The following is a 26,881-nucleotide window of genomic DNA, read 5'->3' as shown; positions in this document are numbered from 1 at the left end:
TGTACTTCAGAGGTCATCAGCTTGTAATGAGTAATGGCTTCCCGATTTCTGAAGACACACAGACAAAACACAGACTTTTTGGCAGTGAGGAAATTTGCATACATTTGGCGCAACACGAGACTAGTTCAAAAATAAAAGCACACAAATATGCTTGCTCGATTGAAATCCTTTTTTTAAGTTTTGATTCCACAGAATTAAAAACATGCAAAATTCATCTTACCTGGCCAAGAGCAAAACAATATTTTATCAAAAATGTTCACTTTTACAGTACACTTTTAGTGGATGTTACAAATCATGCATGCAATGACCATCAAAATCTGGGTTGAGCCTTTTAATATCCATGGCGTAAATTGAGACGGGGTATTCTTCTTTCTGCTAGCACTGCTAAATCACACATAATGTCCTATTAGAGGATCAACTACTGATATCCCTGCCATAAAATCAAATCCCCAAATTATGCCCATAAAATGTGGACAATTGTTTACGAGCACCCATCTGGATATATAAAAGGCATAATGATTTAAACTGTTTAAACTGGTCAGTTTGCTTCAACCTATTTTAAACTGGTCAGTCTGCTTCAACCTGTTTAGCTGGTCAGTATGCTTCAACCTGTTTAGCTGGTCAGTATGCTTTAACCTGTTTAAACAGTAAAACAGTCAGAGTGCCACTTCTCCACAGTGGTCACAAGAGACAAAATGGGAATGGGGGGTGTTCTTTCTTGATTACAGGAGACAGTAGATATCTGCAAACAAAATTTGAGAGTTATTGCTCCCTACTTTAAGCTAGATGTATTTTGATCCCAACGTCACTGAACTTCACTTGAGTCCACTGAACTGTCCCTGCACTATCCAAGAATTCAATTCAAGCTACAAGGTCATCCATCAGTATTCACCTCAACAAAACAGAGCTACGAGCCAAAGCCATGAGCAATAGCTTCTGAATCGCTCACCAAAGTTGAAAAAAGTGGAAATTTCTGCCTTATTAATCTTTTACAATAACCCCAGAAGAGCAAATCTCGCTTGTTTTGTTTTCATTTTGAGCAAAGCACGATAATCACATCAGCGATGCACACTATTATCCAAGCACTGTTACCATTTTCGTGGAAGTTGAGGTCAAGAATACTCTTTACTTACAATAATGCATCAGAAACATGCAGATTTAAATCACACGTTGTTGATTTTCTCTGAACATAGGATAGTTAAGACACTGGGACTAATTGAAATTGATTTTTCAAACATGATTTCCCAACTAGTTACTACAAGTTATATGCAATGTCTAGAATTATATCACAACAGGAAAGAGTAATGGTGAAATTGCATCATTGCCAAATTACATGGTCAGCACTAAGCTGAATAGTCCTTCTATCCAAGGAAAAATAAACTGACCAAACAATTCCAGAGTGACCATGCACCATTGCGTTATTCCCTGTTTCCTGCGAATTCAAACTACGCACAGCCTTCTTTTGTGGTCGGACATTCAACCCTTTGGTATGAGGTCAACTTCACACCAATGAGATCCTCACTCCCATATGACATTTCAACATTATGAATAATCATTATTCAGAAATCTGATTCTCAGTGACCAAGTTACAGGCCTTTGATATATTTCATCCACAAAACAAACTGTGGGATGACACTCTTACACAGAGTTAGCCTGACCCTGAACCACACTTCCACATCTATGGCTGCATTTATAATCTTTCCAATGTTTGAAATCACAAGCTCAAATACGTGAATTCCAACAGTCAGCGAGCCCTTGCACCTGTTTATGCCACTGTGTGGCAGCATAGCAAATCTTGCACATACTGTAGGCCTGTATGCCAAATTTTTTGCGAGGTTTTTATTTTCACGAATTTCGCGAATCAGGTGCTATTCGCAAAATTAAAGACAGAAAAATAATGACTCTGATCCCCAATGTGAATGTGGCGCACACGTATACATTTCTCCCTTCGGTAGAGTACTCCACGATCACGAATTTAACCACTCGCGAAATCGTCGGGAAGCCCCGATTCGTGAAAATTCAGACTCGCTAGATATATGGTGTATCCATTAGCCTATAAACACAAATTTATTGATGCTTTTTAACTTGGGAGCTTTTCCAGCCTAATTCTCCCCTTGCATAACTGTTTAACCTTCAAAGAGTTATCAAGCGGGATATTAGCATAACTGTTACCTTTATAATTTGGTAAGTATTTAATAGTATCTTAACTGAAGGTGCATGAAGAGAAATTTCAGACTGAAAAATTCACTGGGTGCACCCATTGAAAATTCCTGGTGTGAAAGGAATATAGGCCCAACAGGTTGAATTTTCAACTGAGTGAATGACCCTTTATTCACGCAACTTTGGTCATTTCATAATAAGGCACTAGTTTATAACGAGTTGTCCAAGGTTAGAGAAATTACCTAACCTTCCATTCCTCAATTATCTCATAATTCAAAGCTAACAGGACTTAGTCTATGAAACCAGACCTCTGTACATTAAACAAGAAGTACTTCGTAGATTCATTGAGACACACACTGCAGCATTGGGCTTATGCTTCGCATGTACAGCAGGAGCATCTAGCGGTAATCGGTCCAAATAATTCTAAATTTAGGTGGACTACTGAGTTGGAATAAAGACTGTGGCTCATTTCTGACTTCCTGATGTGACAATTCTTAAAACTGGTGAAAGAAATGCCACAATTCAAATTTCAGGCTACAGCTCACAGTGCATCAGCAAGGTCAGTTTTCGCTGCAACTTTCATGAATTTGAATAAGGTCAGTTTTGGTCACCACTTTGTTGCCCTTTCAAACCAACACTTATCTACCACAGCCATATTTGTATGTGTATAAAGATTCAAACTGCCACTAGCAGCACTCATAGCCAACGTTTAGCCATAGATATCGCTGGAGCAATGAGGTATTTTGCCAGAAGCCATGCAAAAGAAGAGCCACACAGCTTTGTTGTTAATGACTCAACAAGGACAATCGACTAGATATACTATAAATCTTTATGTATTCTCAAATTAATTGTACAAACTTAAAATAAATGAATGTAAAAATTGATGTGCTAGCAAAGATCAAACCTTTGATGATATGATGATCTTGGTAATACAGAATAAAAACAATATCAATTGATACAATTTGACAAGTACACACAACATATTCAATGAAGACCCTTTTCACAGAGGGTCAGGCACTCATTTGTACATCTGGGTACTAAAGATGTGCATCATGGCCTAAAGAAAACCAAAGGCTAAAGAGCAATGTGGATTGAGTGACAGCAGGAACATTAGTAGAACACATCAGTAAAAGTTTGAGGAAAATCGGGCAATCAATGCAAAAGTTATGAATTCTTAAAGTTTTGGTGTTGGAACCACTGGATCAGGAGACTACTAGAGTTCATGACGTCATGTGTGGACAACAATATAAAGAAAATATAGAGAGAACTCCACAAAAATTAATTTTTCATGAAAATTACACATTCCATCAACTTGATACTGACATATGTCAACCCGTTGAGGACGGACTGATTTTGCTACAACACGCATTTCCCATAAACACTTGCCCGAGTATACTCGGGACTCGTCCTCAATGGGTTAAAGGTCCAGTTTACCTTTGGGAGCAGTGATTTAAAAGATGTCCAAGATATTACATTTGACACATATATATATATGTGTAGGTCTGTTGTATCACAGAACATCCTACCATATTAAATTTTCGCAATAAAGCCTGAAATATATTTGGAGATATCAGTATTTTTCTCAATAAACCATAACTGAGACAGTTTAGTCTAGAAACATTTTTATCATAGCTATTGTTCACATCTTTGTGTATTTAACAATACTTAATATCAATTTATATACAGATTCAAATTTTTACAATGGTTTTTTCTATCCCTAACTCACATTCTAGAACTATTTTAAAGCACTAATGCAGGGTTTTTGTTTCATCTGCTAATGGTAAATTATGCCTTTAAGGGTAGTAATAATTCCCCCTGCTTTCTGAAAGTGGTTAGTCAAGTGCTCTTTCATTATGCTAGAAAAGTGAAAGCAGGTTAAATTTTCTTTATATTTTCCTAATATTACTGTCCACACATGATGTCATGAACTCTAGTAGTCTCCTGATCCAGTGGTTCCAATGCCACAACTTTAAGAATCCATAACTTTTGCATCGATTGTCCAATTTTCCTCCCAACTTTCACTGATATATTCTACTAATGTTGCTGCTTTCACTCAGTCCACATTTCTCTTTGAGTTTGGGTTCCCTGGAACAGTTGCTCACTGACGTCCAAATTGCTCCGGTACAAAGAAATGGCCAAATGAATCCCTGTTAGCCTCACACTCAAGGCATTTGGAGGGATTCTTCAAATTATTCTTCAAGGCCACATACCGATGATGTCTATTGTGATACTCATTATTTACTTTGAGTGCAATGGACTAAACCAAACATTTTGGACTCAATAGTGGTGTTCATACTGAAACGAATAGACTAGCTGGCTGCTTAATCTCTAGATTTTTGCATGTGTGGATGTACAGTGAATATCCCACTAAATAGCATATGATCAGCATCGTAATCTAAATCCAAAGAAATCTTTGCTTTTTTTTTCTTTCTTTTGGAATTCAATAGTTGTGATAATCTGAGAAATAGCACAATAATTCACAATGCAGCAACTGTGTGAATAGTGGGGCATATAAATCTATATTCTAAAATATCCTGTCATTCAAACATGCTTGATTGAACAGCGCAAGAACACGAGGGCACGGGTCACTATTTTTAAAGACTTCGGGCAGTTTGGTCAACTGGCTACATGTACATAAGTACGTAGCAATCATGTTGAGATCAGAGTCGATAATTTTGCGTGTTGCTAAATTTACAAACAACACCCCACTCACAAATTTCGCAAAAACAAAAACTTTGTGAAGTTCATGTATATGCAGTAGGCAGTATTCAAGTGGAAGAATACAGTATTCTTGGTATATTCAAACAAAGATCACAGAAAAATTTTGGGCCATGTAGACTCATTCAAAAGCAAAGATCAATACCTTGACATTGAGAGTTTATTTTGACATTACTAATAGTTCAGCAGGTGAATTCTCCACTCACAATCCAATAACACTATAGACATAAATTTGTGAAATTTTCAGATGTCATAGATATAAATGAACCAGTTTGTCATCCTTGATTATATTCAGGTAAACAACAACTTTCTTCACGGGGTACATTCTGATAATAACACATTTAAAGGTAAGCTATACAATTTCAAACTTACTTAGGAATGGTCCATTACACCTTGTGCCTCAAAGATTGGACAATTTTACAGCCTGAATATATGGTGCAACTTGTCACCAACAGCAACAGAAAAGAGTTAGCCTAACAGTATTCAACCTTTGACCTAATATTGTATTTCTTGCTCTCTCTCTTTTTTTTCATCTGGTAGGATTTAGCAGAAATACATCATGCCATTTCAAATCCTGTAGCTGTGCTGCTTTTTTTATTATTCAGAGAGCTGAACAATTTGATTATGAAAGGAAAGCAAATATTGACACACAGCGAATCCAGCATAATCCTGAATACTAGTACATTACTAGTGCTTCCTTACAATTTCTCAGGCTTCTGCAGTTGTAGGTGACTACCACTAACATTATTGTCAGGTGTGGGGGGGGGGGGGGGGGGAAGGGCACAGAATGTATAACATCTTCAAACATGAATTGTTGGCACGGCATTTCATACACTAATTTGAAAGCATCGTGTGACAAAAGCACCGCTCTCCATACCGACAACTCTAAACAAACAAACAGGTCCATCCACTAATTGCTGTGATCACAGGACACATTCAATATCTCCTCTTGAGTCTGATTGGCCGACTCTCGTTAATTACTTGTTTGCATTGACTTGAAAAGGACGATGCCCTCTGGATGTTAAAAAGAGACAAGGATAAATTCTGACCAATCTCCTGTCAGATTGCAGATACTATCACATCACATCATAGAAATCAAATCACCCATCCAGAAACATGCCTCACCTGCATACCTTTTGAACAAAGCCTCTAAATCCAGAACTCTTAATCCTAATCCCAAAGAGGCTGAAAAGTAATCATTTGAGCTTTGGTCCACAGAGATATACACACAATTGTCAGACCAGTATAAACTCTACATAAATTATTTGCAAGTGTATACATGCTGTTTGTATTCTATAAACCTGCATGACAAGGATATTTGAACAGAAATAGACCTGGGTTCCTTTTCATAAAACTTGTTATCAATAACAATTGCCACATTTCTATGACAAGTTTGCTCTCAGCCAATCAGATGCAAGGATTTCAGTAGCTTATATCAACTATCATAACTTGTTACTGATAACAAGTTTTATGAAATGGGGCCCTGGTATAAGATATATAATGCCAAATAACGTGATTGCACTTTGCTGAAATTAAACAACACCACCCCCCCCCCCCCCACACACACACTCTTTATTTCAGTTTTTCATTACTTTATTGCAATTGTTCTAAAAGTCCATGTCATCCTGAGGCTGAAAGAATGATGCAAATGCTGGCGAGGCCTGTATATTATACATTGTATAACACGTACACACCTCACATGCACTCGCATCATTCTTCCAGGCAAAAGACAATGTATGAGCAATACTGTGCCTGCAGTGTGTAGGCCTATGTGTTTATTTCATGTTGTGAGCACAAAATTGCCAAGTATCCTGTATGCAGCATGCATGCACACAAACACTCATGATACAAAAATTACATTTCCTAACTACACTGGAACCACTTCAGCACAAGAAACAGAACTTCAAGGCACTATAATATCATAACCAATACACTTTTGATTAGTCCCCTACAATGTATTTGAAAACAGGATGAGAGAGGGAAAAAAGAGAGAGAGAAATGTGATCTATTTTTCATAATAATGCTCAATATGAGTACGTCATAAATGTTTTGACCTCCTTGCATCACTCATGGTTATATCGTTCATAATACTTTGTTCTAAACCATTCATACAAAACATCTAATTCTCTTCCTCCACAGTCTGTTGCTATGGCGATCACGCTAGACATTTGGGAGACATCCATCACCATCAGTCACCACTTCAATTCTGAAGGTTTCACTTCACAGATAAAAGATCAAAACCTTGTTGGGTTTGCATAGCAGCTAAATAAAAAGACACACAAAGGTAGAACGAAGAAATAAATAGATGAATTCATTCCTTCATTCATTGTTTGACAGAGAGACATCATTCGATAGATGTTCAGTGATTAATAACTCAAATCTCTGTCTTGGTTGAATTGTACTGTAGGTAGACAAACAAATGGATTGATTGATGAATGGAATATAGAAATATAGACAGATTGATTGCCTGACTGAAAAAGAAGAAGAAGCAATTTGAATTATCTACCCATTTTTTAGCCACCAGACTAGATGCCCAGCATTCTGTGGAGACCAAAATATTCTAAGCAGCATTCAGGGTGCTTTCATAACACACACAAGGGCATGCCATCTTTTTTTCTTCTTACAAGGTGGGCAGGCAAATCAATAGATGGCTGACCGTTCATTAGCAGATTCCTTGATGTCCACTATCGGCCCAAACGATTGCTGGTCATCAGCAAGCTCGCTGAATGACCTCAAGGTATTGCTTACTGGGTAGACTTGCTGGTGATAGGTAATTCTAGTCGTATTTGGATGCATGCAGCAGGTTAGGAATCCATACTGCTTTTATTCCACCAGGACGAAAGGGCGAAGCCCCGTGAGTGCTTGGGGCAACTTGCGGTGGTCAGTACTTTTGGATGGTCAGTATTTTCTAATGGACATACTCAGCCCTCTTTAGTAGGGCATTGTGTAAAGTATACAAACTGTACTCATAAGCTTTATATAAAACTACATCTTCCCATGTTTTTGCTCTGTCTCTTTATCACTCAAACGAAGACGGGAGAAAGATCAAGTGAGCCCCAACCTTCTGGACGTTGTCTTGTGTTCGTGCTCTAATTTTGGGCAATATAAAATGAGGTAGTATTTTTTTCCAGAGAGCTTACTGCAACTGACTCCCCCCCCCCCCCCCCAAAAAAAAATAAAATAAAATAAAAATAAATAAAATAAATAAATAAATACAAAAATAAAAAAAATCTCATGGTTTTGTAATCCCTCCCAGTGCAATGAACCCTTAACAGGTTTGTTTACACCCCTTGTCATATAACACAAATAACAAGAGGAACAAACACCCAACAAACAAGACAGAGCTGGCATGTAAGATTTTTAACCCATTGAGGACATTTTGATTTTACTACAACACGCATTTCCCATAGACGCTTGCCCGAGTATAATCGGGACTCGTCCTCAACGGGTTAAAGGACAAGTCCACCTTCATATACATAAGGATTGAGAGAATGCAGCAATATTAGTAGAACACATCAGTGAAAGTTTGAGGACAATTGAACAATCCATTCAAAAGTTACGAATATTTGAAGTATCTGCGCAGTCACTGCTGGAAGAGAAGACTACTACAGTGTATGATGTCACATCCGTACAACTATATAAGGAAAATAAAACGAGAATTTCACAAAACTTTACTTTTGAATAAAGTGCACATTTCTTCGACTTGCTACTGACGTAAGTTAAGGGTAATATTATTCCCCGTACCTTCTGAAAGAGAGAAGTCGAGTGTTCTTTTGTTATGCGAGAAAAATGGAAATATGTTGAATTTTCTTTATTCTTTCTTTATATCGTTGTACTCATGTGACATCACAAGCTAGTCTTTTCATCCAGCCGTGATTGAGCAGAAACTTCAAAAATTCATAACTTTTTAACGGATTGTCCGATTTTGCTTAAACTCTCACTGATGTGTTCTACTAATATTGCTGCATTCACTCAACCCACACGTCTATGAAGGTGAACTTGTCCTTTAAAAAGACTGATGTTGATTTGATGCTGTTATTGGATGACTTGATTAGTAAAGAATAATGCCATCAATTTTCAAAGCCAAACAAACATGCTGTCCCTACATGTGTGAACACTCTAGACAGGGAATTCCATTTTTACTCTTTGTCTCAAGTCATGTCTATTACTCATTTACCTATTTTAAGCAGCTCTCTTCCATAGTGAAATGAAATTTGCTTCTACTGAAACTCAAAATGCAACAGGTGAATTGCCAACTTAGAAATATGTCTGCAGAAAGGAAAGGGGAGCTAAAAACGGAGAGAGCATTCTTCTTCATTTCCAGAAAAGCCTCCAATCATCAAACTGGTTTGTTTTAACCCGTTGAAGATGAGTCCCAAGTATATTCGGGTAGTTGTCTATGGAAAATGCGTATTGTAGTAAAATCAGTCTGTCCTCAATGGGTTATGAATATTCCAGACGTCCTTTCAAAGCTAATGTCTTCACTTATCAAATCAATGAATGAAAACAATCAGGAGAAAGAAATACAAAACTACAACAATGATATATATTACATGCAGTCTATTACACTGACTTGTCACAAAGAAGTACAGAAACATGTTTTATTTGTAGTCTGAAAAAAAAAAGGATAACATACTATGATTTGTCACAGAAACACCAGAATTTCAAGGAAAGTTATTTTCAGGTGACAAATAAATGAAAAAGAATTCCCAAAGTACGATGAACCCAAAATACATGGGTCCTTAATAAACAAAGAAAGCTCTCATGTTGAGTACTGAGCAAAGGGCAAGAGGACTCTATTAACAGGTGGTCTTTACAGACAGGCTTAACCTTTTGAATATCACAAGCTCCCAGTTTGAGGGGAGGGGGGCTTATAGACCTGTTAGCATGCTAGAAAGACTGTGTAGTGCAAAGGTTGGCCAAATTTGGATACTATAGGTTACTCGCGAATCCCTGAAACGAACTGTGTATCACAGCATGCGTTTTACGCAGCACATGTGTAGCTGAAGAACCACAACCAGAGTGAAACACTACACGGATAAGCTTGTGCTTCGATGCACATAAACGCTGACAGCCAATTCTGTTCACACAGGCCTGCACTAGTCGCCGTTTTCTGATGCACCCCGATGAAGATTGATTGAATTCGGGCCAACCATCTCTCCTCCGCTGCTGGGTCTTTAACATGCTGGCTATCTACCAGATGTGTTAACAGAGCAACGTGAGCCATCCAAGAAGACGGAGCAAATTAAATGACTGCATTGGTGCAGTCATCCCTGATGCTTATTAACTCGCCGACAAGAGCTATCTTAATTAACCCATTGAGGACTGGCTGATATTGCTACAACACACATTTCTCTTAGACACCTGTCCGAGTATACTCACGACTCATCTTTAACCGGTTAATAGGAGACTGAAAGTTTTCACAAAGGGAAGTCATGTTGGATGTAGTGCAGATACTGATATTTCTGGCAAGTAATTCAGTCAAAAGATAATTCAAAAATGGCTGAAAGTGACATGAATAACCTTATATTTTCTGACTGTGATTCCTCAAGAGGCAAGAAACTTTCAAAACTTCACTTAGTTGCATGCACTCACCAAGCAGTGAAGGTTACGTCTTGTCATATTACAGCAAGCCTGGTAATCAATTAGTGATAACTGCCACCTTGTAGACGACACTATTATCAGCTGCCAGCTTCGTACGTGCGTCAGGGCTTGTGACGTTCTACTGACGCGAACTGTGAATTGTGTATTATTTGTTTTATTAATGGCTCATTCTCTTGAGCAAAGATGACAATTAGGGGCATTAGAAGAAGGCTTCAAAGTGACGATGAAATGGCTAGTTTGATTACTTCAGGAGGTTCACCCCAAGAAGTGAAACTGTTGCACTATTGGAAGGAAGGGATGACAGCATAGCATATTAAAACATGAAGGGACAGAATGGACTTTCTTGAAAGAGTATTACATCACTGATATTTCCAGGTGCATCTAAGAGAGTAGGTATAAATAACCCTGGCAGCAAAAGATTGTAGGATAAATTGTGGCATATCAAAGTACACCTTTTCTGGTTCAGGCACATCCTCCGCTCAAGCAAAGTATTTTGTCAAGATATAACTTTAAAAGATCATCACAAGCTGGATCAACGTCCCACAGGTAACTGCCTCATCACAAGAATAATAGAGTGGTTGCATTTCAGGAATTTCCTACTTCTGTCTGCATCTCTTCTTGATATTAACTCTTTCACATTGGCTATATTATTGATGACCAGTGAACTGTACTGTATGATGCTTTCTCTTGTCTAAAGAGATCCTACAAAAATTTAAGAGACATATCAGTAATATTTAAGGATGATGATGAAATGAAAGTGATGATAAAATTATGGTGATCAGGATGATGATGTTCAGATTCATGACATTCTTCCATTGAGATGTTTTCATTGCAACTGATTGACAAATTGCCCACACCGACGTTATTCATGTCAATGTAGGGCAATTTGTCAATCAGTTGCAAGGATGATGATGGTATTAAATGATGATGATAAAAGCAACGATCATAATTATAAGAATGAATATTACTTAGTGTGCTTCTATCACAGCATCAGTATTTGTTGCTCTTCTTGGGGCAGGGTGGGGGAGTGAGTGGGGTGAGTGAGTGGGGTGAGGGAGCGGCTGACCATTTCTGTCACCCAACCATTGCCAGGTCTCCATTAGATGTCAGAAGTAGAGCATGCAATCCATGGACGTCCAGTGTGTCCAGCAAGAGTTGAACCCCACAACTCCTGCTTGAGAGTTCAGAACACATCGATCTCAATATTCATCTGTTAAGGACTTTAGCAAGTTTTGACCAATTGTGTTCTGGAACTTTCAATATGTCTGTTGCAAGATTACTTCAAAGTCTATCTCATTCAGGTCTGCCTTGTTTGAAGGACTATTGATACTGAATGTGGCATGCATAGTTGCCAGTGGTATATGTACAATGTATTCTTTGCTTTAGTTAGTCATACGGAACCACAGCTGCGCCTATCAGGGCAGGGATCCTGTTTGTGTTACAAGGAATATCACGGTAATTTGGTAGAATAACACTGTAATGACAGGTAATTTGGTCTCATATTCCCCACTGTGCCTAACTACTGCATTCCATACCATGCAAGGCCAATAAGTAGCATTTCTCATTTTCTCATGCTGGGTGTAACTGCGGCTTAATCTTGATCATCTTACAGGGCCTCAACTTTTATCTGGTCGTTTTAAACTTGGGTGATATTTTATCAATTTCGCTCCAAAGCTTTCAATTCACCATGACATTTCAAAGTCTGTACATAAAGAGATGATATAGTTTTGGTTGAGATGGGGCTTCAGGTTTTGAACTTTTTTTTTTTGCGTGAGATTATGAGAAACCTCTTCTGAAATATGAAAGAGCATACATTTCTAAGAGGAATTCAAACTTTATTTGATGAAAATCGGTTTTGAAATGGCTGAGATATATCCAAAAACAATGAGGTCCTAATAAAGGTGGGACCCAACTTTTATTAGGACCACCTTGTTTTAATTTGCTATTTGATATCTCTGAAATTACAAAAACAATTTTCATCAAATAAACTTGGAATTCCTCTTAGAACTGTATGCTCTTTCATATTTCATATGTGGTTTCTAATCATCACCCAAAAAGTTAAAATCTGAATTCCCCCATCTCAACCATAACTGTAACATCCGTTTAAAGGACTGCCTTTTTAAAGGACCACTGACATCAAATCCAATACTGTTGTCAGTGGTAATAAGGGAGTCTTGTTGTTGCATTTTCTCAGGAATGTTTGTCATAATTTTCTTCCTCCATGAGAATATCTGTCATATTTCTGTCTTCATGAATGAACAGACAATAAATACTCATACATATCATATCATATTTTCACTGAATCACAGTTACAGTTTGAAACCCTATTTACCCTCGAGGTAAATATTCCTTTCTTCAGTCAATCACAATTGACCACAGCTGTTGTGGGGCTTCTGTCAGAATTACGCTGGATATCTTTGTAATTTGGTAGAATAACACTGTAATGATGAGAAATTTGGTCTCCTGTTTCCTGCTGTGACTAACTACTACTTTTCGTGCCTTGCCACGCCAACGAGCAGCACTTGTAATATTATCATGCTGGGAATAATCGCTGCCCAATCTTGATCCAAGGCAAGGGATCCAATGAGCCGCCTGCCTGTCATAGGATCCACACACGCATCAAGCTTTGCTTCATTTCACCACACAGCTCAATATGGTCTGAAACATTAAAAAGCACAAAAGCTTGTCCTTCTTGTAAAGATTGTAACATGCTAGCCTTAATTCAAGACTGGAACATTTTTCAACTAAATTTCTTCGCTTGGGGCACATGTGGTGTACAAGGCCCTCAGGCCTCCAGCCATTTACCGCTGTATCGTCACAAATAAGACTAACAATTAATGCACATTTTGTATGATTTCATTGAATTTCTGTGCAGGTTGACATTGATTTGATACACTGGTACCTATATCATCATCAAGAAATCAGATTGAGGCTTTCCAATTGACTGACAGGAATATACGATTTGGTTTTAAAAATATCTGAAAAAAGGCACATGTGTGTAATGAACAAAGAGATACATTAGACATGTATATGCAGAAGAGCTCCAGGCAGTCAAATGCATGATTACAGTCCATAAGGCTGATCTTGTAGACAATCTCAGACAGAAATTACTGAAATGCAAAAATAAAGTCCCTGGGGCGTGATTTAGTTCCAATATGACTGCTATCTCTGATTTGAGTCCCTTTATAGTAGATGGATCTGTCTTCACAAAAAGAGAACACAAGAACCCTATACAAAAGATATATAGGAGCCAGAATGAAAAGCCAAAACGACACATCATCACTGAACATTATGCAGAAAACACAATTCCATGGAATATTCCTGAAGGACACTAAATTCACCAAATTCTTGGTCACTTATACTTAACTGTTTAAAATTCCATTCTAAATATTTCAACTGGTGTGTCTCAATAACATGTGCCTTTTCCAACAATCAGGGACTATAAGAGTACTTGCAGCAAAACATCTGGAAAAAAAAAATCTGAAACTTATGTAAAAAAAAGTCTGAAGTGCATTGAACTGTGAACATTTCAATGCATCTGAATTGCCCAAAATATTTGAAAAGTGTGTTTTGGGCAGACTGAGAAAATCTGAAATCAGATTAACTCTGAACTCTCATATCCCTGGACAATTTACGAGAAAGACAGTAGAATAACAGGGCAATGGATGTCATGCCTTTTAAATGACCTTAAGGCTAAATGAAGCTGTTACAGTAGACTAATGGACAGTGACAAAATGTACAGAGACTTATTAATGATCTAATCATGTTCTCCGTGTTTGGCACAAAGCACCATGCAATTAAACATTCCTCCGCTAACGCCCGGGTCTGGGCAATGTGTTCTGTTCTACAGAATCATTTAGTCATTAATAGGTTTATTGCAATGCCTTAATTCCATGTTCCCCTGCATTTTTTTTAGTGCATTTGCTATGTGTACAAAATGCCCTAATATTGTGAAATATTGCCCAAATCCAAGTGTCAAACTGATAAATGATCTTTTTCATCCATCTAATCAGAGATACATTGTAGTCCCAGAAAAAAAAAAGGACAATAGGATATCACTGCAAAGGTTTGCTTCAGTTCAAAGTTGATGATGTCTCAGCCTACATGTATGTCAAGTCAAGAACATAATTTCTTAAAATTGCATACAATCCCTAGAGACACAAGTTATTCATCATACTATTATAGATACTGATGATAACGGCTGATCAATTTCAATGGATGCAACAATTATATTGCCCCAAAGAAAGAGCCACTTTCACCTTGCCACCCAAGCTGTACAGAAGACTATGAACACAAGGCTGTAAGGAGCAGTTTACCTACAATATATGTCAGTGAAAGTTTGAGGAAAGTTCAATGATCTGTTCGAAAGTTATGAATTTTTGAAGGTTCAGTGCTGCCACTGCTGGATGAGAAGACTACAGCAGTTTGTGATGTCACTACATGACAATGATATAAAGAAAATACACATAGAATTTAACAGATAATTATCTTCATATTTACAGCAAAATGAAAGTACACTCGATTTCCTCTGTTAGAAAGCAGAGAGAACAATATTACCCTTATCATGTGCCAGTTACAACAGAAAACAACGGAGAATAACAACAGAAACATTACCTTTTCATAATAAGAATGACAGTTTATGTAATTGTCTTCATATTTTCTTTAAATCTAGTTGTCCTGCTGTCATCTATGTCCTGCTGTGATGTAAACAAGTTTTAAATACAGCCTGAATCACAATATTAAACACCATATGGGCATTCACATTTGAATTACCAAGATATTGAACACCATTAAAGGACATTTAAAATAAATAAATAAATAAAAGGGATCATATAGTTTTGGTTGAGATCTAATCTCAGGTTTCCAACATTTTTGGTGAGATAATGAGAAACCTCTAATGAAATATGAAAGAGCATGTTATTCCATGAGGAATTCGCCGTTTATTTGATGAAAATTAGTTTTGAAATGGCCGAGATATCCAAAACAGAGCGATTCTAAGTGTGGGACCCACACTTTATTACGATCGCTGTGTTTTACTTTGTTTTTGGATGTTTCAGTCATTCCAAACCCAATTTTCATCAAATAAACTTTGAATTCCTCTTAAAATGGCATGTTCTGTACTATTTCATAAGTGTTTTCTTGGTATCTCGCAAAAGGTTAAAAGAACAATTCTCATCTCCACCAATACTGCATCATCCCTTTAAAGCTTGCATGCATAATTCATGTGATATGTTTTTTCTAATTACCACCCTAAATACCACAGTATTTTACGATGTAGTTTGTGGAGTATTTGAATTCATATTACAAATTACTGTTCGAAATCATGTTGCATTTCACCGTTAATGTGAAATCACCTTCTTTGATGCTAAAATTTAAATGTCACTACCTTTATTAACGCCCACACATACAGAACTCTCATCTTTTTTTCTTTTTTTTTTTTAATTCAAGTTCCATATTCCACATTCCATATTCAGGCTTCATATCCCATTTGATTTCGGAGTAAAATATGTATTAAACACAACATTCAATTTTAGACATAATTTCACAAATGTATAAGGACATGTAATAAAATGATGTGTAAATATGAGGAACCTACTAAAAAGCAATGCTTGTAGAATGTAGGTTCCAAAGAAACAATATAAGCGTTTAGTACAACATGCTAATTACGAAAGATGACGAAACACATCTTCAGCATTTTTACCAATGAAATTAGTCTTTGAAATGATCTCTCCATTCCCTATTGTCTAGGCTGAATGAACATTATCTGACAGGCATGACAACTATACGATGCATCTTTATGTCTTGTCTGATTATGGGCACATTTGTCTGTCTGTCAGCATTTTGCATCCTTCTGCCCTTGTATCCCAGCATATAGGCCTATAATGCATTTGTGTGTCTGTGTGTGTGTGTCTGTGTACAGTAGGTGGGTGTGTCTGTGTGTGTCTGTCTGTATGTGTGTGTGTGCTGAAAGCACTCATATTTGTCTGCTATTGTTATTTTCTTAGATTCAGAAAGCCACAGGCTCAGTTTCTCACACTTGTGAGTCATGGAATAAAACAGGACATTAATGGAGATAGGAACCCCATTGTGACACTCTAGACACTCAAGGCACCATCCCAGTAACTAAACCAAGACCAAATCAGGACATTTTACAAGTAACTGACACCCACAGGGATGTTTACCAGGACAGCTGTGTTGTAAAGATGCACTCCTGTAATCTATCAAAAAATGACCCAAGGGCCCCTCAACTAATTATTAAGTGTGGCTCCATAAGAGCTTTCAGTGATATATCATAGCGTGACCTTCAGTGGATAAGTTTAGTTTTCAGTTTGATACCTCATAAGAGAGAGAAAGGAGGGGGGGGGGGGGGATGAGGCATACTGCATCTTTTGTAATTCCCTCCCATCCCACCCCCTCCCCCAAAGAAAAATGGCAAATATTTTACCCCAATACCATAACATTCACAAAAATGAATGAGTTTGAAATCAAATCCAGAAGATTCATCATTATTTTCATCAATGCTTGCACAGGTCTGGAGGGATAGATTTCTTATTGCTAGACTTTTTACTTCTACACATAAACATTGTATTCACAGTATCATTACCACCACAGAGCATGCCAGAGGCTTGCCCTACCTAGCAACAACTGATAAATGCTAAGTGAATTCCTGCCAAAGAAACTGAATTGGAGGAAGTAGGGGAGTAAAATGGTTGGTTACTGCACTGTACGAAAATAAGCATTCATGGCATTTCATACCATAAAGCAAGATCTATTATATTTTTGCAGCATGAAATTTTTGCGAATTGGAGCGAACAGCCTTTTTCGCACCATGAAATTTTCGCGAATTGCCACTGGCATTCTATGCATAGTGTAGACAAGAATTTTTGCGTGTATCTTATAATTTTGTGAAACCTGGCTCTCGCGAAATTCACCAGATTAAAATGCACGCAAACATTTCTGGTTTTACAGTACATTACAAAAACGGTCTATTGCATTGTTTTTGTTTTTCTCATGTTTTTGGTCAAAGCATAACACCAAGTTTTAGTCATATGAAATCATATCAGTCTAGACATGATGGCCTTGTCAGTTTTCACAGGGTACATCATGCTGACTGCTTTTATCTACTCTGACTGATGTATTTCAAATGCCTCCAGGAGATCCAAGTATCATGAGCACCTGAAGATAAACTATCAGCTTATTGCTAATCCATAACTAAATCCATACCGGCTACATGAAGCTCCCATTGAGATAAAGTCAAACATTAATGCACAGAAACTGCATTTTCTCTTTTTGTTTCTGTTGGTTTTATTTTCACATTGCTGTCAGCCTACAGCTAATTTAACTCTTGAAGTTAGACTCATACCCCTTTCACACTAGTCACTTGGGGGATCACCTGATCCATTAAAATTTTCTTTCAAACTAGCGAATAAGCTACCGAGTAAATTTTTGACATCTGCTCTTCTGCAGTGTAAATATACCTTATACGGCACATGTGTGAAATGCCCCCAAAATGCGGACCTTCGCTTTTCGGCGTACAGTTTACCCGTAATGCTTTTATTTAGTTTCACAAAACAGCGTCACCTGAGAGTTCGCTTCGACACTTGGGAGTTCACCAGCGATGGTTGTAGGTAAAAATTTTTGACAGTCACCCAGCATTTTACTCAGAAATTTACCCAAGAGACCTTTCATATTGCAAGATCTCCCAGGTGAACCCACAAGATCTCGCTTAAAATTTGATAGGCATGAAAGGGGCATTGAGTAGATGTGTGCTGAGCACTGGAGAAGAGGTTGGTAAGTGTTATTGTGTGGTCACTCAATGGTCAGTGGACAGTGGACAGAGAGTGAGAGAAGGAGAGAATGGGGGGGGGGTCATCTGTCCAGTATATCAAATGCGGTGACTTGCAATCACACAGGGCTCGCGCTATTAGAGGCAGGCAAGGTTACAAGTGGACAGGAGAGTGGATGAAGTGGACAGTACAGAGGCTGAAGTGAGTGGAACATGACCTGTCCGAGAGATATGAGCAAGTTGGATATGACGGAAGCTTTCTAGTGTTACTTTTCTTGCGCTACCTCAACAAACTTTGCTTGATGCTTCCTGCTCAGGAGATTTCATACAGATTTCATGCCTTCAGAGCAGCACTTCACACTTTGTGAGAATTTCAGACAGGATTTTTCATAAAGATCACACTTCTTGGATGCTGCATTCTCATATTTTCATCTCCAGGGTGCATCTTTTCACCAGACTTGATTTTCTTGATAGGAAATATTTCATGTTGGGAGCTATCACTAATCCCTCCAGTAGGAGGAACATGTGTCATGCATTCTGCCATGCCTTGAGGAAATATTGGTAGCCACATGCTGAACAGTAAGTATTCACCATCGGTTGCTCAGTAAATATATTATCTAGAATCAAACTTATATCACTGACAAAAGGAAAGACATATAATCCAACATACGTTTTCCTTATTTAATTTTTATGCAATCATTATTTTAGAGACAGAAAAAAAGTTGTATCAAAATATTTTCATGAATCCACCTTCATTTTTTTGTTTTCATTTCATGAGCAAGCACACATACCCAGAATGGTCATTCCAGGCATTGTTGCAGATGACCACTCATTACAAAAAGTTTTGGAGATTACTGAAAAAGTGGAAATTTTACTGGGGGTAATTTTTCACGCTTGGCCGCATACGATGAGTTACTTGTGCTTCAATTCTGCAGAATCAAAACACTTTTCATAGTGTTATAGATAACAAGCAAAAATATTTGCATGCTTTTATTTTCATGCTAGTTTCTGCGTTTGCGAAATGCATGAAAATTCTCACATCGTGAAAATTGCCACTTAAAATCTCACATCGTGAAAATTGCCACTTAAATTCTCACATCGTGAAAATTGCCACTTACAAGTAAATTCTCACATCATGAAAGTTTCCACTTTGACAGTATCTTACAGGAGGCAAACACCCGAAATGGAATAAAAAGAATAAAAACAAAAAAACAGAGCTCTGTATGCATGCTAACACACACACACACACACACACACACACACACAAGTCACAGGCATTTCAGAGCATTTCACATATGGTCTCATAGAAGCACAAAATTTAGACTGTGATTAGTGAAGTCTGAGAAGATAAACTCATTCATTTTTTTTTTCCTAATCAGACAAGATCTCTCCCCCCCCCCCCAACCCAATCATTTGGTAAAGTTTTATTTTTCTTTTTTTCTTTTTGGGCCAGAGTTTTGCAATGGTTCAGAGGGTGCAAAGCAATTTCTGTAAATCATTCTGCAAGAAAATTCTGTAATTTTTGGCAAATAACTGCCAAAAATTAATAGAATTTTAAGATTAATTCGTAAAAGTTAGAAAAACATTCTTACTATTTATCACATTCCTCACCTGTAACCATTTCTAAATTGAAAGAAACATAAGAAATACACATACTTCATTAAATCTATTTTAACTCACTACATGTACAGCACGTATTTCTGCGCTTTATTTTGAAAAGTTGATTCTCAACTTAATGACTAGGATTCTTTTCTTTCCCCACAATCAAGCATGGTCGCACAATTTCATAGCATCAAACATCAAATTTCTCCTGTCAGCCCATGCTGTAGTTTGACATTTAAGTCCGCCAACCACTGTCCACTGATTACTTCACACTCTTTGTCATACTAACTAGGCTTAGCATGAAAACAGCTGACAACCCACACCACATCTGTCCCAACTATCCTGGAACATTGTAGGAGATAATGATGAGCAGCAATGCCACATGGCTGCCAATCTGCCTGTATTCAAAGGCTCTATTTTTTCCTTCTTTCCTTGGAAAGCTAAAACTTCATGACCTCATTAGTATCTTAGTCCACAAAACAGAATATTTGTCCTTGGTAACAATCCGTTTCTATAATTCACACACTTAACGTCATTGCAGCTCTATATCTCATCATTATTCACATATTATATGTGTTTCTAAAAAATAAATTTACCTCATATGAAATGGGTCATCACTAAAATGAAAAAAAAAAGAAGAAAACTTTTGCTTATTATTTTGATTGCCTCTTGGACGGGGAGGGGTGGATTACGTACAAATTGGGATCTGGGCTATAGACTATAACATAGGGCCTCACTCAGTTTTTGGAGTTTCCTGATACGTTGTATCTGGACTTAAGACTTTTTTGTTAATCACAACATAGAAGCATTTTGGTGACTGCTCCCTCATATCTTCACTCGATCCTACTTACGTACTTTTTGTCTATCAACTTGATAATTCATTGCTTTATTTTGTTACACCATTGTGGCTGTCCTTCCAGTTTTAAACTGTTTTCGTGTTTGTGTGTGCACATTCCTACATAAAATCAGGGCTGCACACTAACTTGTTTTTTCTACTGGTCCCACAGACAGGCCGGACCAGTAGGTACCCATTCTTTCCACCTTCTACTGAGGTGTCCTTTCCTGAAAAAGTTAGTGGTGTTTTGGTTAGTGTTAAAGTTAGCGGTAGAGTGATTTTTACTGATCAGGGACTGTCGATCCAGTGCCAGTGTGCAGTGTTGATAAAATGCTGAACTATTTCATTTGTTTATGCTGTGTCCCACTCTCCAGTTTGGGTATGCCAAGCTATTTGGGGGGGGGGGGGGGGGGGTTGGATGAATATGAAAAAATGTTTCGCCTTTCTCAAGGTGGAAACGTGGATAATTCAGTGCCATAATTCAATCACGTGACTATGTGTACACGTTATCTGAAGCACTACATGATTGACGGACACAGTGTGGTTGGGAATATCATGGACTGTCCTTCGGCCTTCACAGACAGACCTTGATGCATGCCAACAGCCTGTCTCTAATCATCATAGTACCTGTCTTTAATACTACACCCAGTTAGTAAACAGCCTGTTCCACATATTTTGAATCGCAGAGGCTATACATGTTTTCAGGCATTACTCACCAGTCTGTGAAACATTCCTCAAACAAGCTACGTGTACGTCTTAATTACTCTCTGACACAGACTGTGGCATATGTTACATACTACCACATCACCTGCCTAGTCTCCATTACAGACTGAATCAAACTGTACACATCACCCAACGCCTGCCTTTGCCGTGTCCTCTATCCCAGCAGAGAGAGAAAGAGAGAATTTCCTCTCCTTGCCTTCCATTCAGACAGCAAGCTCATTTACACAGACAGAATATTATGACGTTGATCACAATCCTAATACCAAGATTTTTTGCATCTTTTAGACAGACAGAAATATCCTGTTTATTACAAATCACAATAATTGTCGATCAAACTGTGCATATACACAAAATCTACCAAAATGGTGACCCTTAATGGGATAATTAAAAAAATCTTCAAGATTATTTGCTCCAGTGTACACTCAATTGCCACAGTGCAAATCATTGCGGTATTTCTCAAATAATCGTGATGATTCTGAAAATAATCACAACATATCTTGGGATAAGGATTGCAATGCTCATCATTTTATTCTGTGAGATTTTAACATCCACACTAGCAAAGATCGCTAATTTGTATCAGTGCTAAAGCCACCGAAGTGAAGAAATTCTCTGCCTACCCCATATCTACTGCACTGATTGGAGTTTGTTCTCTACACATGGGCAATATGGACTTTTATCATTGGCCCTTGTAATTGGCAATGACTGTATTTAAACAGGAAATTTTGAAATCATATTACTCCCACTACACTGGCTGGGTGACTACATATGTTGATTTTACCTCTCTTTGAATAGAATACTACTACACACACAAGACAAAGAATGGCCAATTGGGGATAATTCTTATACAACAAGTAATTGTTTTAAGAATTAGCCTGTCTTCAGAGCCATAACATCAGTTCATTCGGCCTAAGAACTATAGCACAAGCAATCACTTGGAATGATGCTAATATCTTTAAATAATGGTATGCAAATGCATAGCATTCCTGTAATGGTTGTAGTTGTTGTTATTCCAAATATCATTTCCATGAACTGACAGTGATGGGAGAAGAATGCCAGTTTCACACATTAGCTAGGCTCCCATTCAAATAATCATCACAGCTTTAGAAACACTTTAACAGTCAATTCTTAATAGTCCAAAGCATTGCACATGATATTTTGCATTAAGTGGCAGGGGAATATTAAGGCCTAGCATCCAAGGATGCGGGATGTGGTAATGCTGGAATCACGTGAATAGAATGGAGGCAATTTTCTTTCTGACTGCATGGTCACACACACAGGTGCTTAGGCAGCCAAGAGTTGTGTATGTTGGCACAAAAGGCAGCCAGACAAATCTAACCTACAGTCTGATGGTGCCTTTTGTGTGTTACCTTTTGTAATGATAACCCAGTAATCCTATCTCATTGCCTTGCTAATGCCACCAGAAAAAGAGGATCACATTTCACTACATTTTGCCCAAAGAAAGAGACGTTCCATTATCCTTGCGAAATCATTAAAGTCATCACCACCTGACATCTTTTGAATAGATTTCCCTGGATACTAAACAATGTTCAAACTAGCTTTTTTTTTCTTCCTTTTTTTTTCTTTTTTTAAAAATTTTTGGATATGTAGTACCATGGAGAAAGTGTTTTGCATGGGATTTTATCTACTATGAAATAAAAGGTGCTTTTACATTACTTTGACTGCAACTGATATGTTTTACCACATTCTATTCTCAGGTTTGAGGAGTGAAGGCTAGAGAAAGAGATGACAAAAAGGAACATCCAAACCAGCCGTGATTCGATCTGTTGCTAAGGCAACCTTTTCAACAATGACAACCATGCAAGACCCAGTCTCAATTAGCAGTAAAGTCAGCCCTACGTCAAACTATAGTGCAATGGTCGATGCCAACATGATAGAGGGCGCTGTAAGCGGTGATCATAGTTGGGCGGTGGTGATGCTATTTCCCATCATCCTTTGCTCCGTGGTGGGTAACCTCCTGGTGTGTATGGCCATCAGCAAGGACACAAAGCTGCAGAACCTCACCAACTTCTTCCTCTTCTCAATGGCCATGGCGGACCTCATGGTGGCGCTGCTCGTCATGCCATTTGGTCTAACGAAGGATCTTCTCGGTATGTGGGTTGAACTACTTTTTCATATGAGTTCTAAATTTCTCATGTTTCCTTAATTTTCTAAAACTTTTCATAGATACAAAGTACTGCATTAAGTATAACTCAATTATGAGAAGAAAAACAACATAAAGCACCTTACAAAAAGTTGCAATTTGTTCCTAATTTTCCTTGTTAACAGAAAATTGAGCAATGTATAAAAGAACTACTTGAATTGTAGCATCCTCGATTTTGTTGTAATTTTTCTCTGTAACAATATTTTGTACATTGAAAGATGATTGTACACTACAGATACTTCATCAGTTTGCAGAGCTTACGGTACAGGTACTTGTACATGTATCTTTTAAAAAATCATCTATCCTGTTCATATCCTATTCAACCACGTACATGTTTGTTGTTTATTATTTCTGCTCCCATTATTCCAAATGCAGGTTACTGGCCACTTGGTCACACGATGTGCAATATTTGGACCACACTGGACGTCTTCTGCTGTACGTCCTCCATTCTTCACATGTGCATGGTGAGCATTGATAGGTACATTGCTATCAGTGATCCTCTACGCCACACCCGGCAACCACGCACCCGTTGTGGGATCACCACCAAGATCTGTATGGTGTGGATGTGTGCGGCCTGTCTGTCCAGCCCGCTTTGCATCATGGGATTCCTTCAACCGGCGACGGTCCTCAACGATCATCTCTGCGCCGTGATGAATATCCACTTCATGATTTACGGCTCCGTCGTGGCATTCTTCATCCCCCTCTGTATCGTCGTGGTAACATACTGTCTGACAACATACACACTCTACAATAAGATAAAATTATGCCAGGGGCGGAGTCGAGGGACGGGTGATAGTCCCACGTCTCAGCGAAAAAATCAGAAAACTTACCCACGCTTCATCCTGCATGTGATCAAACGGAATGGCTTTGAGCGCGTTTCCACCAGAGATATGAGTTGCCACCAAGAAAGCATCTCTAGTAATGGGGAACTCCGAACATCATGTGGCTCTTTGGAGTCTGACCACAGTGATAACAGTATTTCACGGAGCCTGCCCTCTCTAGAGCTGCGCAGGACAATGTCTCGTGGAGGCCAGTACGGCATGAAGCACCTCAACACAGAGCAAAGAGCTAGCAAGGTCCTTGGACTCGTGTTCGCTGCTTTTGTCATCGGGTGGACGCCTTTTTTTGTGGCTAACATGATTGTCGCCCTCTGTAGAGACTGTCATGTCACAAACAGGGTTTTCATCGTGTGTACGTGGATCGGATGGGCCTCTAGCATGGTCAACCCATTCATCTACACCACATTCAACAAGAGATTCCGACAAGCCTTTATTAAGCTGTTGTCATGCCAGGAAATCCAATCCCAGTCGATGCTCAATCGCAGCCCAACAACACCAAAAAGGCAATCAACACTCGACAGGTCATTTGCACATGGGGATTCGTGTCGCCGTGGTAACAGACTATGGACATTGCCTGAGGCCTCAATAGAAAATTCTGTAATATAGAGAGTTCTGTGCCAGATTATGTCACAACGGACACCTTGGAAACTTTGTTTATCTCTAAGCGTTCCTACGGTTGATGTGAGAGTTGCATCAGTCTACTTACTATTTCTTACTCTAAGACAGTGAAGGCATACGCAGTATCAAAACTCATCTTTTTTTTAAAGTTGTCGAAGGCTGCTCATAGTATCACTGTGAATGTCAATATTTTTGCGTGGTTAGTTTTTTGTGCTGAACGGCTCAAAAACATACTCGCAGGTTCTTGAATACGCGGTGCACAATTGTCAACCCATTCAAAATGTGCAGAGAAAATTGTGAAGACATTTTCGAAGGTTTTAGAATTTGTGCTAGCCCAAAGTAGCATGAAATATGAAAAAATGTATCACAAAAATTTCCACATTTAATGTATTCAAATTCTGCTGAGAAATACAATTCTGCACGTCTAAATGCAAAATTACTGAAACTCGCCTATTACTATTGAGTAGAGAGTTACAAATGGCAAATGTTACTATACTAGTTTGCCGACAGATGTCATGTGTTTATCTAGTGCTACGCATAAGATACAATGTATTTAAATTTCTTCAAGGCACTAGCCTTACTCCAGTCTTTTATTCACCAATAAACATTGTCAGGGTACATGTAGTTCTAGAAGACTACACTTAATGACAAAACAATATATATCAGTCATATATGACGGTTTAATGGATGAAAATCAGTACTAGCTTGCTGGCGAAAGGCAAGATCATAGCAGAAAGTCATAACTATCGACAAGCACTTGGTGGATAGAACACTACACAGAAAGAAAGACAAGACTTTAGGCTGCATTGACTTAACTTAATGCCTCTTACGTTAATGTACAGCATGGACTACCAGGTCCTTTTTGATGTCTGTGTATAGAGGTAAGATAGATATTTTCCTTAAATGTGTCCCAAAAGTATTTTGGCATAGATACCAAGAGTTGGTTTTCTTGCATTCCTAAATGTAACACATATCGTGGCTTACATTGTGGCATAACCTATTCATTCATCTCACTAAATCTATTTATTGCTGTACATATCACTCCCAAGAAAAAGAGGTAAATCAGATGTATGGAGATACTGCCAGTTTACTGTCAGTGATGTTCTTATCAAAGGTAAGACAAAGATGACGCCTTTAAATGGTGAAACTTGAACAGTACTCATAGAAAACAAGTTTGAACTTTTTCTTATCCCTGCACAGCTTGGGTTATAATGAAGAACATTATGTTATTGTGCAATTACAAGTGCAAGTTAAGAAAAAAAAAGCAACATATTCTTGATCCAAATAACGTGATCCCTTTAAGTTCAGCCTCTAGGCTTTATCAGATTGTATTTGTAAGTTTTACAAGAAAAAAAAATCTTGAGATATTGATAAAACTGTGCTAAGTAATGTTCTAATATTACTTATGTTCACCGTTTACTTATCATGCGGCTTTATGGATTACATGTCTAGATGGAGAATTTCTCTCTATCAAATAAAAGCCAGAAAAAATATACAAAGTTTAATTATCTCTGGTTGTTTCTCACTCTCTCAGTCCATGAACCAATTATTTTCTAATGGCGCTTTATTTGGCAACTACACTGAGTCTCAAAAATTCATTTACATGTGTTTACATAACTCTAGATTGGGAACATAAAGTTTGGCAGCAATGTAACTATCTATCACCCATGAAAAGAAATAATTACGACAACATCAACAATGGCATGTAGTAAAACTCAATGGATTTTGAATTTGAAATAACTTCACATTTTGATCTGTCCAAGCATGGACTCATGGCTTAAAAAATGAGAATAACATTCTCTTATTTTCTGTTAATTTACACAGTTCTTAACATC

At 38.0% G+C, this 26,881-nt stretch overlaps 2 protein-coding genes across 2 annotated transcripts in view; one reads left to right on the top strand and one right to left on the bottom strand.

Annotated features, from left to right (window-relative positions):
- Nucleotides 1-26,881, bottom strand: part of LOC139726842 (26S proteasome non-ATPase regulatory subunit 1-like) — a 76,864-nt gene that overhangs the window by 32,801 nt on the left and 17,182 nt on the right. The window lies entirely within an intron of this gene.
- On the top strand, nucleotides 23,236-25,034 carry LOC139726862 (5-hydroxytryptamine receptor 2B-like). The gene is made up of 2 exons (XM_071637856.1): nucleotides 23,236-23,536; nucleotides 23,965-25,034. The coding sequence occupies exons 1-2, from the start codon at nucleotides 23,236-23,238 to the stop codon at nucleotides 25,032-25,034; spliced, it is 1,371 nt and encodes a 456-aa protein (XP_071493957.1).

This window comes from Diadema antillarum, unplaced genomic scaffold (genome assembly GCF_040938485.1).
Source record: "Diadema antillarum isolate AM-2024a unplaced genomic scaffold, OU_Dant_1.0 seq00000102_RagTag, whole genome shotgun sequence".
NCBI lineage: Eukaryota > Metazoa > Echinodermata > Echinoidea > Diadematoida > Diadematidae > Diadema > Diadema antillarum.
The sequence above is the reverse complement of the archived record's forward strand: the minus strand, read 5'-3'. Positions and strand labels throughout refer to the sequence as shown.

Bases quoted from the DNA above. Each gene is read 5' to 3' on its own strand.
- LOC139726862 (XM_071637856.1), top strand. From the start codon at position 23,236: ATGACAACCATGCAAGACCCAGTCTCAATTAGCAGTAAAGTCAGCCCT. The intron at 23,537-23,964 runs GTATGTGGGTTG...TTCCAAATGCAG, and splicing joins TCTAACGAAGGATCTTCTCG to GTTACTGGCCACTTGGTCAC.